At 36.7% G+C, this 19,669-nt stretch overlaps 1 protein-coding gene across 8 annotated transcripts in view; it reads right to left on the bottom strand.

The window, feature by feature from the left end:
- CDH13 (cadherin 13) overlaps nt 1–19,669 on the bottom strand; it is a 449,261-nt gene that overhangs the window by 45,319 nt on the left and 384,273 nt on the right. For 6 of the 8 annotated variants that reach the window (XM_021408556.1, XM_021408559.1, XM_021408557.1 and 3 more), the window contains 2 exons: nt 12,796–12,978; nt 11,410–11,663 (listed from right to left, as the gene is read on the bottom strand). In XM_021408556.1, coding sequence (XP_021264231.1) covers nt 11,410–11,663; nt 12,796–12,978 — 437 coding nt within the window. Of the gene's footprint in view, nt 1–8,529; nt 10,054–11,409; nt 11,664–12,795; nt 12,979–18,925; nt 19,266–19,669 lie in introns of those variants that run through there. The other 2 variants (XM_021408562.1, XM_021408564.1) reach the window with 2 other exon arrangements.

The following is a 19,669-nucleotide window of genomic DNA, read 5'->3' as shown; positions in this document are numbered from 1 at the left end:
GAGGTGGGGAATACAAGGCTTCTGCTGTCTCAAACTCATATGTGACTGACCTGAATGCTACCTCGAGGGAGAAGGGATGTGGAACTCCTAGCCCAGTCAAAAGATTTTAGAATGAAAAAGAATCAAACCAGGAAGACTTTGGACACAGCTGGGTGCCAGTCAATGAGTGAGCTAGAGGACAGTTAAATCCTTGTTCCCTATTCAGTCTGCTAAGCATCTCTGATGAAAGTTAACAGTCTCAAGGATGGTGCAAGAGCAAGAAAGAAGGATGGGGTTATTTTACCAGAAAAGAGCTAGGCTTTTATTAATTTTACTTCAGTAGCCTCTATGTTCCCTATTTTTTTTCTAAATTCCCAGTGTTTATTCATAAAAAATGTTTAAACACACAAACAATTTGTCCAAGAAGGATTTCTTAAGGAAACTATAGTAGTTCTTCATGTAGATATGAGAATCACTCTACATAAGCATTACTTTTGGAAAATTATATAGAGGTACATATGAAACAACTTGTGCTACACTGAAGTCCTAATGAAAACAACATCCTTACCATTGCTCAGCATCAGATTGTTTTCAGTTGTATACTACAATACATGAACATGATGATATTAATTTTATGACAACATCTGCGTGATAAATATACACAAAGCCATCTAAAGTTTGATTAACCGTCTGACTTTATCTGAAAGAGCTGGAAATTCTTAAAGGGTTTTATAAATCATTGGAGAGCCAACAAACGAATATCTTTGTTTCCACACAAACAGAACTTAACTAATTCCATAAAATATGTCACTCCGGTACTATTGTAGCAATTAAGATGTTTTTCCTTTTGGTCCTTTCATTTAGCCTTGTTTAAAAATAACTGAACCTATAGTAGGAAAACAGACTGCCTTGATGCATTACGTAGCCCTGAGGAATGAATATCCAATGACTTAAAATACTTTCTAGCCTTGTGGCTTTCAATAATGAAGAAGGAAGTGGTAGGTGAGAAATTCAGTAGCACATGTGATAGTGTGAAAATATGATATTCAAGAAAAATTCACATGACTGCCCAATCCAATAACATTAAGAGAAAGCCATATATATTCCTGGCTAATAATTACAAAAAAAAAACCTTTTCCAGTTGATTTTGAAAATACTGTGTACTTCATGGGTGAAGTTCTTACAGAAGAAAATCAATTCTCTTTCATTCTTTCTGTTCTATTAGACCCCCACTGTAATAATGAACTCCTATGTAAGAATATACTCCTAGCCAAAGTTTATTTGACTGGGTACACTGAACTATACAAAAAAACGTGTAATTATTTTCTGTCACGGATGTCGAAGCAAGTTGGGATATCATGCCATATCTTTTGCTTTACTTCAGGCCACTCACTTTAGTTTGCCTAACTCACTGTCTTTAATGGCCATGACAAATGAAAAGGGAATTGTGATTTACCTTTTCTGATCTCTATGAATCAGATTCTTAAGCACTCAAGCTGTCCAAATGCACTTTAAAATCCATGGAGCGCCCTCCTACCTGTCTGGCCCTCATCACTTTTCAACGTAGTGTATAACCATGTCTTAGTTGTTTTATTTATAATGTCATCAAGTCTAGGTTGTTACATTTGTTATACGTTGCTGTGCTGATTTGTTTTCTCCTTCTGCCTGTGCCACCAAGGGATGCTAGAGAAATGAAATACTACTCTTCACTTGTTGAACAAAAACATTAAAAGTCAGATTCCATGCTCAGTTGTATTTACTCAGGGGATACGCACTATAACACCCCTTCTTTTACTGATGTCTCTGCGAAATACATTTAATATGTAAATATTAACACAGAAGAATACTTACAGAAATCAAGCTCTGCTAGTTAGTTTGAAAAGCATATCAACAAGGTATAGCATGATTGAGAAAATGGCCCTTATACATATTTCAGCATATAAAGAACAAGCTGAGAAAAAATCTGTTTTTCAACTATATAAAAAATGAAAGGATATTATATACAAAAAAAGTATCCTTTATTTGCGAAAAGGTGATTTGGTGCTGAACACTTCTCTGTAATGGAGGTTACAAAGCATCTTTTTGTTAAATTAAGTATGATGTGCACATTTGGATGCCTGCTCTGATGTACTGCTTACCACAAGTCTATACAGCCCAATTATTCTGCTATGTTCGTCACCATAATCACCGAGTCCCTTCCAGATGTACGTTAAGCAACATGACAAATGCATGTCATTTAAGGTATCTGCTGGCCAATGATGGAAAATCTGAAGAAGTTAGAGGAAAGAACTCCACATAAGTATTTGTTTATGACATGGGAAAGAACTTTCAGTGCAGATGATGAGATTGAGTACTAAAAAGACGAGAAATGGAGGAATTAAAGTTGTTTAACCTGAATTTGACACAGTGACACTCAGCCAAAACTATTTATTTATCTCCTAAGCATTATTACGTCATAGTTACTCTATACTATTTAGCCCTGCATTGGATGCCCAACAGTTAAATTTCTCATAGACATTTGCCATGTAACTAGGGATCTGAATAGTTTGCCAGTCTCTTTGATAGCGTAACCACATTGTCATTATGGGATAAATTTTAGTGTTTCAATTGAGAGAAAAAAATAGAGGCATCAAGACCTTAAAAAATATTTGCTGTTTTGTTTCCTGAAATGAAAGAAGCTAAAAAGAAAACACTCACCTAAATTTTAAATTAATAGCTCATTCAATGGGTTACGGTTATACAATGATTAACATTGTTATGGGCTTTTCTTCCTTTTTCCTTGTAAGTAAAAATCTCAACTCTGCAACAGCTTTCATGAGTTGGACTCACTTAACAAAACTGACACGAAGCTATGGAAAATTAAGACAGTGTTGTTTTCCTTTTTGATTTACATAGGTTTTAAACACTAGTTAACTTAGCTTCCAGGGCCAGAAGAGACTTTGAAGTATTCAGTTTTGAAGCTGTAAGTCTTGTGCCTTACCAATACAAAATTTCCTTGTCTTAGCCCTGAAGCATTATCATACATACTCTGGCTGCATTTTCTTTTTTTTAATATAGAAAATGCTACCAATGACCCAGGGCTGAACCTCCAGAGAGGGCAAGCCTCAGGCAGGTAAAACTCTATTGGAAATTTCCCTTTTGAAAGTAAAAGAAGGAAACATTATTCTGACAGACCTGTTAAAATAGGTAAGTGTGTAAAAGTTCTCCAGGGTTTGGAATACCCCATGCAACCAGGGCAGGTTTGTATCTCTGAGACAATGCTATGCTAAGTATTACCCAATGGAGCTACCCTGAGTGATCATACAGATAAAAATTACCTACGTGTATGTAGTGTAAGAATGCAGGTCTCTATAAGCATATTTACCTAGGGCATAACGGTCATAAAATTAGGAAGAAGCCAGTCCTTAGCAATTCAGGTTTGACCCAAGAATGGATCTGCAGTCTTACTGCTGCTTAACAAAGTGTATAATTTCACTCTCACTCAGAAACTATTTTACAGAAATTGGCATCCTTATTACTAAGTTAATAGAAAAAATCCAATTGAACTCTACAAGTGTATTTTCCTATTACAGTAGCATTACAGAGCTCTATTTAGTAAAAATGAATGCTTAGGCCTTCTGACAATTTCCTTACTGGACTCAAATTCCACTCTAAGAATAACCATTTGTGAGTCTGAAATAAAATGGGATTCTTCACTCCTCAACACACACGGGCTAGGGATGTTTTGCTGCTGAGTAGTGGCTGTAAACATATATCAGAAGCTCTGAGATGAAATCCTACATCCAGATTCAGTGGGAATTCTGCCGCTGAATTCAGCATGTCCATGGCTCACTCAATATTCCGGAGACTGCAAATTAATGAAATGGAACCATAACATCAGCACTTTGTGTCTTCACAGCAGGGCAAAAAGCTTTGGAAGGAGAATTCTAGTTTCTTTTTTCCAATCAGAAACTGAATGCCAGACATCTACTCTGGTAAGATCTGCACTTGCTTTACAGACAGAAGTGCTGAACTCCACTAGAGCAAGAAGAACAGTTTAATCGGTGCTTCTGCTGGGTGACAGGATTCTAGCCTGGACATGTTATTGGTCTCCCTGGCAAGTTTTATTTGAATGCTCAGTTTTCCATCTTTTGATCTCTTAAAAATAACACCGGTTGCTGGAGTTATAGTCTTTCCCTATCACCAGTACAAATAAATCTCTGTCAAGGCACCTCCGAAAACTATTGAAACTACATCCAGACATGCACACGCCATCTAACTTGGCTGAGTTTAACTCAAGAATTCAGTGGCCATAGAATAGTAACTGAATTCCTACCACCCCCTCCCTGTCAACTTGCCCCCTCACGCAGCATCCCCTATTTGATAGCCAACTTATTATAATCAAGATAGTCTTTGCTTCTTCCAGAGGCAAAATCCTGCCTTCTTTGAAACCAGAAGAGAACAGAAATGACAAACTGAGTTATTGTCAGGATCTGACTTCCACTGCAAGCGTAACTGGTGACTGATATATCCTATTGTTGTATTTCTCAAGAAGATCTGCAATATTGTTTAGTCAGTGACATGAAAAATACGGCCTATAATTTCACAGTTCACAGTCATTCATTCTGAGTGCTGACATGGTTGAAATCATAATGTGGCATAATATTGTTATGTGAGATAAAGACAGAGGGTCTAATTAAACTCCTCTTAAATGTTACATTCATCCTTATTAATCAAGAATTTTAGATTCTTAAGGTAATATCAAGGGAAGATAAAATTGTTTTTTATGGCTTATTTGATTACATGGATACAGAGGTTCTCAATTCTATCACATACAGCTTTAATATCAACATATTAAGTATGATTTATGCCAACAGAGTAGAGCAGAACAGAAGACGTTAGGAATACAATCCTCTGACAGCCTTGTGTTAGAGGTTGGGTGCTGGTAGATGGGTTCACTTCAAAACTCTGAATCACTGTTTTGATTCACAGCAATTCTCAGTTGCTGGATTGAGAATTCTTAGGATCCTGGTTTGAGGCAGATTTAAAATTGAAAATTTTCTCATTGCTGGGCTTTCTTTTATATGCTAGTGGATGAGAAAAAAACCAGCTGTAAGAGCTGTCTGTTCACATACGTTAATCTTTCCCCTAAATCTTGGCAGCAGTTAGGAAGAACAAAAGTTTTATTATGTTAGTATGGATAAGCTCAAAAAAGAGCATGGGAAGGTTGCCCAACCTCCCTGCAAGGCAAAAGCTGTGATATCTAAACATCAACTGGTTAGATGGGATTATTCTTAAAAACTAAAAATGAAGACATGCAAAAGCAGAAAACAAGGGGATGGTGGTAACATCTGCCTTAATGCAAAGACAGGGAACATCAATAAGAAGGAGGAAAAAAAACAACTGGGGAGACCTAGAGCTATCTACCAAGATTCATGAAGCAGTTTAGGATCCTAGGAACCTCTCAAGGTGTTAAATGGGAGGTGTAAACAGGTTGACTGTAATTTAAACCAGGGAATCCCCAATGAGTAATAAAAGGACTGAATAACAGACTCTGGGAAGCAAGCTACCTACATTTGTTCACTACTCTGAGGAAGAGAAGGACCTGCAGTAGCGTAGCGCTGATAATGAGGATAACAGGTGAAAGTGGCTTTCCTGAGCAGTCAGTGTAAGATCTTGCCCACAGCTTCTTTAGGACCTCGTTTCCAGATTTTGCAGATGTTTTAATCCCCTCAGCACTGGGATTTTACTCCCTTTTACTCTCTTCAGTCTGATCTCAGGAATTCCCACCAGAGATTCTGATTTCTATCAGCTGCTTCCACCACATTAATTCAGAGCGTTATCCGTCTGAACAGTGCTGGCCTGCTGCAAATCATCTGAACAAGAGTAAAAGGGCCTGGTTTTACTCTTGAGCCACTGTCACTCTTCCAGAGCTACACAGGTGTGGTCATGTGTATGAAAGGAGAATAAAAGAGGTGCAGTACCACTTCAGAAGCAATTTTCCTCCCTCCCTGTCTTGTAGGCCTAAAGAGTTTGTTGAATGGGGAAACGGGCATGCTTACTTTGCTTAGTAAACAACCAAAAAAAACCAAAAACAATTTATTTCCCTTCAGATATCAACAATAGAATAATTAGACCTATTTATCACGATGATTAACAAGACTGCTGGTAATAACACACTCAGTAAATAATTTCAGTAAAAAAACTGTTCTGCAGTGTACCGTCAAGCTAATTACTGATGGGCAAGTACCAAAAATTATGGTGGTAGTTGTGTGTCATGATGGAATTGGCACCTCTCCTTTTCCAGCTTTGCTTGCCTGCCCCAATACATGCAACTCTCTAGAGTTAGTGCTTCTATGTTTCAAAATTTTGTACACAAGACAGAAGAGCAAAAAGTTTTGCTTCGAGTAGCTTCCCTCTCTACCTGGCTTTCCTTCTAACTTAAATGAGAAAGGAAAAGAAAAACAATTTCCACTGCCCAATATACAGCAACTTCAGATCTAGAGATGTGCTACAAATTCCCAGTGGCTGGGTTCAGGCAGGTCATAAATAAAACTGCAGAGCCAACTCAAGATGCTCTTGGGTATAACTTACAGTGAAAAACTCTGGTGCTGCATGCAGAAAGCATGGCTCAGCCATTCATTTATAACAACAGAACTATTCTTCTGTCTGCACCAGGATAAAACAAATCTCCCGTTGTTAGGAATCAAAGTCAAGTCCTTCAGACTCTAGGAGACATATTTAACAATGACTAAGCATGCTACTTCATAAGGTTCACTGCTTACAACTTTCTATCTTTCATTATATAGTACTTCTGTATGAGATAGTAGTGTATTCCAAAAAGAAGTTTGTTGACCTCTGTCTGCAACAAAAGCACTTTTAGAAGGTGTGATGTGAGACAAAGTTAGCAAAATTGATCCCTCAGATATTGATTGAATAGATTATTCAGTGCTACCTCTTACATTATGTGGAGTCAGCTGGAATCAGGTGCAGATAAAAACAATTACAGACACATATAAATACATATCTTGCATAAACCACTTCAGATATTTATGGCAGCCTTATTCCCATGAAACTCACTGCAGTTTGGGTTCTAAGTCCTTCAGCTCCAAATGCTATATTTAAATTCTACTTAATGAATTAGATATGCTTTAGAGCTATAATAAACTTCTCTTGTGAAGATATCTCTGAAGCATTCAGTCACACTGCTTACTGAGAATAAATACTGCAATAATATATTTACATAAATAATTTAAAATCCAAGAGCACAGAAGGTAATAAAAATATATTGCCATGATAAGCCATGAAACCAGAGAAGAATGTTGATTTAATTAAAAATTATAAATAAGCTGCAGTAAACAACTTATTTACACATAGTTAAAAGTCTAACTACTGAATATCCTGGGCTTCTTGAATCCAAAAAGGGAAAAAATACTTCAACCAACCTCTCTTCACAGACAAAATATTGAGGACCATAACTGTGTTTAATTAAGATCTACTGTTAATAATGGATTTCAGAGAATAAGGCTCTTCTTTTAATTTCCCAAGGTGGAAAATGTTATTAAATTTGGCCTTTAACTTCTCATTGACATGTACACTTGAAACTTCTGATTAAAATTTGAGAGGTTGGGAAGAGGCACCCAAAATTAAACTATTAAATCTGGCACAAAAATAACAATGATCCCTGATTAAGAAATCAAATTTCAGAAACTTCATTACTGTTCTATTAATAAATTGTTGGGTTATAATTAAAATGAGGCCTGCTGGATTTCCTTCTTTTTTTTTTTTTAATTCTAGAAAAGTTGGAAACAAGAGGGAATTAAACACTTTAAAAAATAGGTTAATGAAGCTAAGAAATGTCATCCAAGTTGAGCAAGTTCCTTTTCTTTCTGGCAATGATCACAGAGGAACAAATGTTATTTCCCACCCAAAAGTATGTGTGCAGGTAAATCCCCTGCTTCTGATTCTTCCTTTCTTCAATATCCATAATCTAAAACTCACTATAGTCATTGCAGCCTTTTCAAAGAAAACCACAGCTCTGGCTCAAGTCATGAAAGTCAGCGTTAACCTAGTTTTAAACAGGTCTAATTTAGAGTAAGATTAAACTCAATGCCCACATTATATGGCTGGTCAATATGAGCATGTGGTTCGTGTTTCCAGGATGATGTTTCTAACTTGAAAGTATCTTTGAAATGCTAACATCAGTAAATTAAAGAAGAGCTGATACTATGAAAGTTTGCTGCTAACTGTGTACAAAACAGATAGCACATTGTGTGCTTTTGAGTCTAACAAATACTTGGGGTCATATTTTATTCAGTATAATGTATTTTTGCCAGCTTGTCTGAGCTTCTAAACGAAATTCTTTCTCAGACTGCAAAAACACATCAAACTAAAGAGTGAGAAAGAAAACTGCTTCGGAAGTACAGCTGTCCTTAGGAATTTTTCAAAGAGAGAAATAATTTGAATTGATTCAGACATAGGAAGTTCAAGACATAAATTCAACCTACAAGTGGACATTGGCACAAAAGGTTTCAGTACACTACTGGTGGTTCTTGAAATGCATTTAAGATATCACATCTACTACAGTAACCAAATCTGCTGATTACAAATAGACATCATCTCCTCCTACAAATTTTATATAAAGAACTAATAAGAAATGATGTTGCAATTAGACAGACCTCAGTTTTTATGGGCTGAAAATAACGAAAAGAAACATTATCAACCCTCTATTGTTCTTTTGTTTGTATCCATCTGCACATTTTGAGCAGATACATACTTTGTTGGCAATGATGGACATTACTCGCACAGCGCACGCAATAAAAATCTGATATTCATTGTCTCTTGACACACAACATTGCTTGCTCATGGTCACTGATATTTAGTGTAATATCTTGTTTAAAGCTCTGCATTTTGTCTGCTTGGCCTTTATTTTACCAATATAATCACAGTAAGGACATGATGATATAGCAGCAAATTCTGAGAACTGTGTGGTTTGGTATACAGTCTCTATAAATCTCCGGACAAAGGCCCACACTCTAAACACATGTTTGCCTATAGGAACTTGAAGATGAAACCTTTCTGCTAGACCCAAACTAGTGAGCACATTTGGCTTTTATACATGCAATTTCACACTGCTCTAACTGCAGATGCTGTTCCCATATACTGCAGTCTTCCTTTGCCACTGCTGGTAGCTTTGTGTTTCAATAATACCAGCATATTGAAAGAATGCTGTTTTAAGCTTTTCTGTTATTTTAGAAAAGGAAGGACACACAGGTAAGTAAAACTAGCTTTCCTGAGTAATTCCATTATTTCCCAGATTTCCATTATATTTGCATTATTTTCTACTAACTTATAGAATCACAGGTTGGAAAAAACGTCTAAGACAGACACTTCCTTTTAAATAGTTTCCATATATGATCATGCTTCAATTCCAATCCAAACTAGCTTGTTTCTGTTCTTCTTTTCTGCACATGAAGAACAAGAAACAAAATCTTGTTTTTGATTAAAAACATCCCAGGTTCTAGCTGCACAGGTATCAAATACTTCTGTGAAACTTCTTTTTAGTTTATGAACTAGTAATAGTCAAGATTTGAGAGCTCCTTTGCAGCCAGTTGTGAAATGTGATGGATTTCAAAAAGCATTTATGTTACACAGCAGGTTACACACAATACATAAAGCTAAGTTTTCAGCGACTTGTTGGTATTTCCTACAATTTCAGTGGCAATGCAGTTAGAAGAAATTCAGCAAGGTCAAGGGAAGAAGTCTAGATAATAGTTTCTCATTGATTTTGATAACCAAATCTACACATTTCCTTTACTTTTCTCTTATAGTATTGCAAAATCAACTGTTAACAATCACTAATATGATTCTACTTATCTTCCAGGGCAATATGTAAACATATGGAGAACTTCAATAACTGTTTCTTAAACTCAGTCCAAATCCCACAGGGCATGAGCATCTTCCTCTGCTCTGAATAATACTGCTGAGACTCATATTGCTGTATCTGACATGCAATAGAAATCCCATAGGTTTTCCATCCATCAACTCAAATCTATGTGACAACAGTTAATGGAATATATATCCTTGGAGCAAAACCTAAATTAAGAATAACAATGCATTCTGTAAATAAATAAATTCAGAAAACAGAGGAAATGACATCTGGTAAGAATCATCTGTCAGATAAACTGATATTTGAAAGGGAAAACTCATAGTAGTTTTTGATACAAAAGAACTGAAATATTCATTCTCTACTGAGTAGGTATTTTTGACATGTTGCAGAGAATCTGCCTTGCCTTTTTCCTCATTTTTTTAAAAAAGCGAACACTTATCTATTGAAATTCATCTTTTCCTTATTTCAATCCAACGCTATGAAGTGTAGTCCTTTGCAAATGGCATGCTAACCAACATTTATTAGAGAGAACATCTTCAAGATCAGTAACTATTTTTTTTTTTTTGTAAAATGGTACGTATGTCAAACCTTCTTAAAGAAATGCACAGTCACTCCTAAATAATCCCATGATGGTAAAGAAATCTATCTCCATGGTATAGACTGACGTTATGCATTGGTCAGGTAAAGCTTTGTTGTCATTCACACACAGATATTCATGCCCTTGTAGATATATACTGAAATCCAGGGGAAATTAGACTCCCAAATAAGAACCAAAAATTAAATACAGCTGTGGACTTCAGCTTTCATGCCTTATCTGCAGTCTTCAAATATTAATGAAAACAGTCTGGAATGCCAAGTTCGTATTATGGAAGAAAGCTGTTGATCTTTCATGAAAAATAAAAACAAATCTGAAAACAAAATATCAGACCACATGGGTGAAATTGTAAGATAATGGCATCACTTAATCCCCAGCTTTACTCCTTGTGGCATAGCACATTTATGAGATAACCCTATCATAACACAGAAATCAGTATTTATTTGCACTGATCTGGGCGAGGCCAAGTCCTAGCTTAATGGAGCTTCAGTGTTTCACTGAGAAATATTGTCTCTTAACCCTTCAACATGGATGAAGAACCATTATTGCACTAAGCAACATTATAAATGATCATAAACCAATTTAACCCGTATGTAAAGAAGATAAATGAATTCTCTCCATGTTTCCAATTTTTACTTGTTTTCTCTGGTTCTCACAAAGGAAGAGGAATAAACATGCAGGTTGAAAGTCATTTTAAAAAGTCATTTACACTATGCAAAGTTGTGTTTATTGCTTGTGGCACTCGATTATTCTACTGCAATCTCATAGCCTGGAAAACTATTGTCCCCTGTCTAATGCAGTACTCGGTCTCTATCATGTTGTATTTCTTCAATGCAGGAAAAAAAAATCCCTTCTTCAATTTATTACCTGCAGCCCAAACAACCTTAATTCTCTACTGGCAGACAAATTTTTGGGCATAAAAAACCATTCATTTGGATGGGTGACAATTAAAGCGTAGTGAACTCACCTGATAGTCTGATGTTGCAAAGTATCTGGATCAGTGGCATTTACTGTTAACACAACACTGCCAATAGGGATGTTTTCTTCTTTCGTCACTGTCATTGGGTTCGGGTGGAAAACAGGGCCTTCATTCACGTCCTCAACAGTGATCTGAACTGTTGCTGTGGAACTGGGGCCATAGGCTATGTCTGGAATCAGTGGGTCTTCATTTTCTACTTTTATCAGCAACGTGTGAAATGCTGAAATCTCGTAGTCTAAAGGCTGTAAAACAAAGAGAGTACTTAACACTCACCGCTCGTACCCCACTCCTGCAAGCTTTCAGGAGACAAAATTATCCAGAAAGGGACAAAAGCATTTATAGCGTCTGGTATTTGGTCAAGAGTTTAGCATTAGACATGCCGATAATTATGAAGTGCCTCTTTATCTATCAACAGTGAAAAGCAAAAAATTCACCATGCCTAGAGGGTAACACACATCGGTTGCTTCTAAAATTCTCCTAATTCCTTGATTTCCTCACATTCATAGAGTTCACAGGAGCTCAGCTGTTATTTTTAAACAGCTCATTTGAGTATTACTACTGGGGAGTTGACCAGTCACATTTAATGGAAGATTTAGACGTCTCTCTATTCAAAAGTATATGCATTTTTTCTATACCTCACACACGTAATTCCCACGTATACATGCTTATTTATGATGTAGCATGCATTCATTGAACAGAACATCATACTTAATAGCTATGTATGATAAATACTGTTAGGCCGTTTTCTCAACTCCTACCTTGAAACCAAAACCACTGCAATGGAAAAATATTCAATTACTTTCAAGGATTGAAAACGTCTCTTTTGAAGTCAAACAAAGAAAACTGGCACAGGCAGCAAGCAGGACTTCTTTTTTTTTAATAATTTTTTAAATGTTTTAGATAGGATTGTCATCATGCAAATCTGATCTTTTTTTTTCATAATACTTTAGAAATGTGGGACCAGAGGGAACCCTCCCCTTCAGCCTGAAGCTATGTCCTTTACCTCCATGGCATTTGTAGCACGTGTGCTTTAACAGAACAAAATGTGGCACTTGAATTCTAATTGTAACCTCAGTCACAAAAAAACCCTCTGCATTGTAAACTCCTGCTATTAATGAATTGTGACTGTTTCCACAAAAATAGCTATTACTTAAGCACAAGGACAGTATAGTTAACAACAGGCAGGTTGTTATCACCAAAGAAGCAAGGTTACTGTAACAGAAAGGCAGTTATACATATCGGCTGAAGGAAATAAGGGCTGATGGCTAACTGTATTTTTGAGAAACTTATCCTTGCTGTGCCTTCTCCCATGCAGTAAATCCAGGGGATGAAACTTAACAGTAATAATGCAGCACAAAAGCAAATTATCCTTACTTTGACAACAGAGAGCATTCCCTCATTAGTCTGGGGATTGGTATGGATTTCAAAACTCTGGCCTGGATTTCCGTTAATAATAGTGTAGACAGCTCTCCATGCTCCAGTTGCTGGGTCATCTTTGTCACCAACAGTTAAGTTTACTATTACACCTGTGACTCCTTCCTTTACTGTGGCCTGAAACTACAAAGATAAAAAAAAACATAGAGGAAATTGTTAATATTTTCTATTAATAGCCACACACGCACATAATATACAAGCCAGCATTAATCATTTACCACAACATGAGAAAAATGTTGACTGCAGCTGAATGTTATAGGCCCTATATAATACATTATCACCCATGAAATATAAGGTAGTGCATTATTGCTCTGCATTCAATGGACAGCAGATAAACAGCAAAGTGGCAGGAATCAGACTTAGGAAGATTCTGATCGTAAAAAGACTGTCCATCTCATACTGCTGGAAAAGTGAATCCTGAGAACAGATGCAGTACTGCATAGATGCAGGTGCTACCAGAAGGGGAACTACACTCAAAACTAAGCAGAAGATGTAGCTGACTAAATAGCTCATTCTTGCCCTCTAATATAATATTTGCAATGATCTTGTCTTGCATTTCAGATGATTACTTTTATAAAGTTCCTCACCGTTAGTATTTTTTCACTCTACTGTTATCAATAGATGAAACATTTTTCACCAAAAGTGTTCCCGTACCATTTTGGAGGTGGGGAGTGTTGCTCTACAATTTATAGTTGGATCTCATGCTATCGCTTTGCCTGCATAACTTGAAGTTGATGTTTCTCCTTTCAGTGGAAGAGTTTTTTATGACCTTGTGTAGTTTGTTGCACTTTTCAGTTGGACAAGCCCTATACAAGAAAATTCTCTCTAATTTACTTTCCAGTCAAACAGTATATAACATCATTGTTATTTAAGCAGCAAAAACATTAAGCAAGCTGTCTGAAAAGCTTGCAAGGGTCAGAGTTAATAATACTCCTCACCTTTCAAGTACTTTCAGCTGACATGCTAAAAGGGCTGTATGCAACAGAGATAAGATAATACCTGCTGTATAGGTGGATAAACTGGACTGATAACATATCTAATCCTCAGAAGTGCTGAACATCAGCAGTACCATTATAGATCATAAGGAAATCTTAGCATTTCTGGGGATTAAGCCTTCAAAAGTCCAAAATTACAAACTTTAAAGACAGGAATAGGCTTTGCCATCCCTGCTCATTGTCAGTGACAATGTTTGATACGTCACTCAAGAGCAAAAATCACCAAAATGACTTAATTACCTGAATAGACTAAATGTCTCTCGCTCCGTCTTATAGAGCACCTCAAGTCAGAACACTACAGAAGATTTTGTGAGAATGCAGAATCTAAAAAATGGCATTTTACTAATATATAGATTTCAAAATCTGGACAAATAGTACGTAAAATATATTTCCTGGTAGTAAAATACAGAGGAGACAACTATGTATTTTATTGTGTTTGGTTATCTATTTCTGGTCTCTTCCAACAAATTTGACTTGTACTGTCAAGCCTTTTTTCAATTTAATGGTGTAATTTGAGTGTATGTATTCAATTCAAGCTTTTCAGCCTCAAATCTGATGTTATAAAAGGATGACATTAATGACTGGCTATTTCCATCTTCTTTGGTGCATTTAACAAATAATTGAAAGATTCTTTTGATTTTGATAGTTAATATGTAACAGGCTGAGATTGAGCTTTGTTTTGGACAGATCATTAAGTTCATTTGCAGTTTAATTAACTTTAAAATGATAATGTAACAATATTTTCACTTGCTTTGAAGTGAATCAAAAGAAATCTCTATTAAGAATCTTGGAAATAACAGAGGAATGATTACCAAGATTGGTAAAGATTGGTAAGCTCAGCAAAAATGCTGTCACTGAAAAGCACATTTGGATATATTTAACTCTAATTGAAAATAAATGATTAGTCTGATCTTTCTGTATTATTTCCTTTTGTCTCAGTGGGAGCATGTATAAAACAAGACACCAGTCAGAATTTTTCCAAATGACTGTCCAATACCAAGCAGTTCCTATTTTGCTATGTAAAATGGTGACTAGATTTCAAGGATGTTAATCCTCAAGAATCTTAGATCTGACAGGGCATCCTCCCCTAAGCCTTACTGATCCTCTGGTCCCGTCCTCAGTACACTAGTCTGATTCAATTCAGTGTTCAACACTCCCTGAATCAGTTAGAACAGTTAGGAACAGTTAGGCGTGTTAGGGTTAAATAATTTAAAATCGGTCTGTTTTATTTAGGTGCGTAATTGTGAAGGCAGAGAGATAAATTTAGTGTGCTCACCCCACCAGTGCAAGACTATGATGGAAAAGGTTTCTACAATGTGCCACCTAGCTCAAAAAATATTTAATGTCATTTTAAGGTTATCTAACTCAAAAGGTACCTCAGCTGATATTGGCTCTCTTCTGCACTTCTATTTTCTCTTTTTTCAGGAAGAGCTCTCATAGCTTCAGATGCAGTGAATTAGCAATTCAGGAAGGACACACAGACTTGCTGGGGGCATAAAACTGCAGAGATTCTGACACCTGCAGATCAAGGAACTGACAATGTCTATAGGCAGAGGCTGTGCCATGATGGATAATTCCAAGCATAGTGGTATGATCAGCCCTAGCATCCTCTGCATTTCAGAAATGACCATACAAACACAGGGGGTATTTAAAGCTGTCTGGAATTTAGACTAAAATCTGTTCAAGATGGATGAAAAAGGAGACTGATCAAATCACAGAAGTTATCATATGGGTCTATAGAAGGTAAGAAGTGTAATAAATCACAGATTGTGATTCCAAGAGCTAAATATCCACTGTGAAACAGAAAGGCACAGAAAAATAAAGGGCATGTTATCTTCAAGGTGAACTCTTGTGCCTGTTCAGCCACCTTTTTATAAGAGAAAACCTGCTTCCTGGTATTAAGAAAAATCTGCTATATTTATATGAGCTCCCTTTGAAAAACAAAAGCCAAGAAGGGAATTTTAATGAAAAGACAAAAACAGGAATTAGATTTGCAGATAGGGAAAATATAACTACAGATCCATCATATTTCAAAATGAAAGCTTTACATTCTCAGTGCTTAACTGGGAGAGGCTGATCCAGTGCTCTAAAATAAAACCCCATAGGGGCTAATACAAATAATTGGATCATGAATTAATTGATTTTACTCTTTTTAAATATCTGCACATCCCCTAAGCACCACTATAAATTAAGAATAAAATAGATGAGTTCAGAACTTTATTTAAACTGCTATAATCTGGACCCATATTAATAATTTAGAAGGCCTTGGGACAGAGATGCACTTGGCTGGAAGGAACTACGTTCACTTATACAACTGAATATTTGAATATGTAAGGTTTCCTTGCTCTGTAGAGTGATACGCCATATTTTCATTTATTGTACTTATCAAGAATACAGCCGAGAAATTCTGGCATTGTATTACACTTGGAGGTTTATAAACAATTGCTTTTCTGTAGTCAAAACAAAAAATAGAAAAACAGACAACAGACCAGTAGCAATTTAGAAACAGTGAGCAATTAAGGGTAGACTGCAATGGTCAGTAGTCTACACTGAGTCATCATATTTGGGTCAACAAATGGGACTTAACAGTTTACTGAGATACATAAAAAAAATCAAGGGATAGATGTGGATAAAGAGTGTGAGAGTGCTTGTGAGGAAGCACAAAGAGACTCGTTTGAGAATTAGTTATGTTTGCTGTCACAGAAGAGCACTGGGAAACGGACACCAACTACTGAACATTCTTGGGAGAGAGCACAAAGACAGTTTCATGGAGAGTCCTGAGAGTGAAAACAAGCAGCACACATTTCTTACAGTGGGAGAGTCAGTAAAGGGATGGCAAGGTTTACAACACCTGTGTTAGGATATAGCTCATGTAACCGTACCCAGGATAGCCCTGAACAAACCTCAGTTCAGCAGTCAGTTACGGCTTAACATCAGTAGCTGTTTCCTGGTGGAGCCAGGATATAACCTAGCACTAAGTCAGATCCTTCTGCACACTGAGCGCTACGTAGAACTGGTGGGGCACTGAGTGACAGCTCTTACTGAACTGCAAGATGTCTTGGTATGGTCTCGAGAAAATCTAAACTTGGCAGATTTCCATCATGGAGCAGATACATGGAAAGATCAGTTTGTAAAGTGTTACTGGCTGAGAAACCAGATACCAACCCCATTACAGCCTCAAATAAAAGCGGAAATGATATTTTCTCTGTATGAAAATGGGATTCTTACCCAACAGCCTTATTTAAAGTTTTTGCGTAACAAGTGAGGCTTTCTTCACTACTTTCTCACAGCAAATGTACTTAATTGCATCAGTATCACCTGAATGTCTGCTGTCAAGCAATGAGATGAGCATGTGGGTATAACCTTAATGCCTTTATGAAGTCCCTGAAAAACTTCTGCCTCAAAGTGAGGTACTGATATAACCTAAATTAAAGAGCTGCCACAAGCAGCAACACAATGTGAGATAAACGTGTCTGGGACTGGTGATCACTACCCCATGGCTCATTAGGATTCTGCATGCTGTGATTCTCAGTCAAGAACAACCAAATTAAAACTGCACGTCAGATTGCATTAATCAGGGCAACATTCTAGTTGAAGGTATTCTGAGTTATTATCATGTGCTTGTTTCCCCATCTATATATTACAAAAGATGAGAAATAATAGGATATATTAATTCACACAGCTCCATTAGAAATTCCCCAAGGAAGCTACATTATTGTATTCCTCTTTCTCCACTGAAGTCCACATCTTTTGCAAACATTTTTCTACTTCCTTGAAAATATGACGGAAAACTCATACAATCTTTTGCAATCTGTTTGTCTGTACTTAGATATGTGCCTTTTATTTTGCATGCTGTCACTCAGCAGGTGTGCACCTGAGTGGCCAATATCTATTTGTTAAGAAAACAATGTACAAGGGCTGCTCAAAATTAATGCCTCCTATTTTTATTACACTGGCCCAGAAGCAGATGTTGGTGGTATGGCAGTAGAGACTGAACCTTCCCACCAATATTCCATTCCATTTTGTTGCCGCGTGACAGATGGCAGCAGAGGGGCAGGCTGACAAAATGGCGTCTGACATGCAAGCGCATACGAAGCAAAGATAAGTAACTGAATTCTTCCGTGTGGAAATAATTGTACCCATTGACATTCCATAATGTTTGAGCACACAACAAAGCGATAATGATGATGCTTCAGTCACCTTTTCCTTTCAACACAATGCCCAAACATGCTTGTCTAGCACTGGGGTCTGAGGCAGGCCATAAAGGAGACACAACCAACTCACCTTGCACTGAACTCTCCGTATGAATGAGTATATTTTTAATTTTGTCATTAGGGCAAATTGTAACTTAGTATTACTTTCTCCCCGATCACTTCTACAGATTTTGAAGGTATTTTCTTTTTCTTTAAGCTGTGCATTGCCTTTACCATATGGACTCAAATAGTTGCTCTACCCTACCGTAGAGATAATAGTACTAACGTAATGGATTAAATTGATGTAATCTGTACACACAGCAATGTACGAAACACTTTGGAAGCCATTTAGGGGAAAAGACACTATGTAAATATAAAGCATTATCATAGTATGACAAGAACTGATGTAGTAAACTAGAAGCAAAACATAAATTAAAGGCATGAGTCACCTGAACAGTCTTTAGTAATTGTCACCATCTTACTGCTGTAACGCTGGCATTTGGGCACTATATTATTTCTTTAAGTGTTTCTTTCAGCTTATTCTATATTTTTTTGAAGTGCATAATATTCTTCCATCTCCCTGGTGAAATTACAGAAAGAATTCAATTGCAGCTTAGAAAAAAATCTTTCTGAATATATGAAATTGACCATAATCATTTTGGGTGCATTTTCATTTTTTTCTTTTCAATGAATTTCACAGGTTATGCAATGCAAATGCCATGTGATCTTTCAAGGCACACGCCAGTAACTTTACAGAATAGAAGTACTGCTCAATAATGAAAGACCTAATGAACATTTTTGTCCACAATAAGCATCAGCCTGTAAAAACAGCAACAAATCCAGAAGATTAATTAGCTAAATGGAAGGCTAGAGATTAAATTCTGCTCTCTGTAATGTGGCTATGGTTTCTGCAGGCTATAAAAATTCCTTCCTTGATTTTGAAAAACACAAAGATGCTTAGCATTGCTGATATTATATGCATGAATGATGAAAGAAAGGTGAGGGGGTTTCAACATGACTTTGACTTGTTTTGTTACTTGTCGGTCCACTTGGAAATGTACTGCTAAGGAGTCCAAGTACTGCAGCAAACAAACAAACAGACATTATTAATCAGGCTGTTTTCTTCATGCTCTGTGTCCTTCCAGTTTTCCACTGTAATGAGTCAAGATATCTCTAGGACTTGTCTGGATCTCTTCAAGAATTCCTTAGGTATCAGCATCCACTGAAAAGGGCAGAGACAGAATGAAGAAACAGGGTAAAAAGGATGGACGAATAACCTGCTGGGTGCAGCAAGAGTTGCCTGTTAATTTGCTAAAGTGGTAATGAAAAGAATCCTTTTATCCCTCTTATAGACAGCACAAATCTTAGAAATTTTAGGAAACTTTCCAAGATGTACAGAATAAGATCCTCATAAGATTCACAAATGAATTTAAAGAATTTTCCTTTCTGCTTCTTTCCCCACAGCAGTGCTCAAACCCTTTTCAGAGTTGATGATGTATTCCTATCCCCTCATTAATTTGCTCACAGAAGGCAAAAAGGCAATTCAGGAACTGTTCATAAGTGATGGTGAAGGCTCTTGGCAATAGCTGCTTATTTGGAGCAGTTTTGAAGACCTCTGCTTACAGA

This window comes from Numida meleagris, chromosome 10 (genome assembly GCF_002078875.1).
Source record: "Numida meleagris isolate 19003 breed g44 Domestic line chromosome 10, NumMel1.0, whole genome shotgun sequence".
Classification (NCBI taxonomy): Eukaryota; Metazoa; Chordata; class Aves; order Galliformes; family Numididae; genus Numida; species Numida meleagris.
The sequence above is the reverse complement of the archived record's forward strand: the minus strand, read 5'-3'. Positions and strand labels throughout refer to the sequence as shown.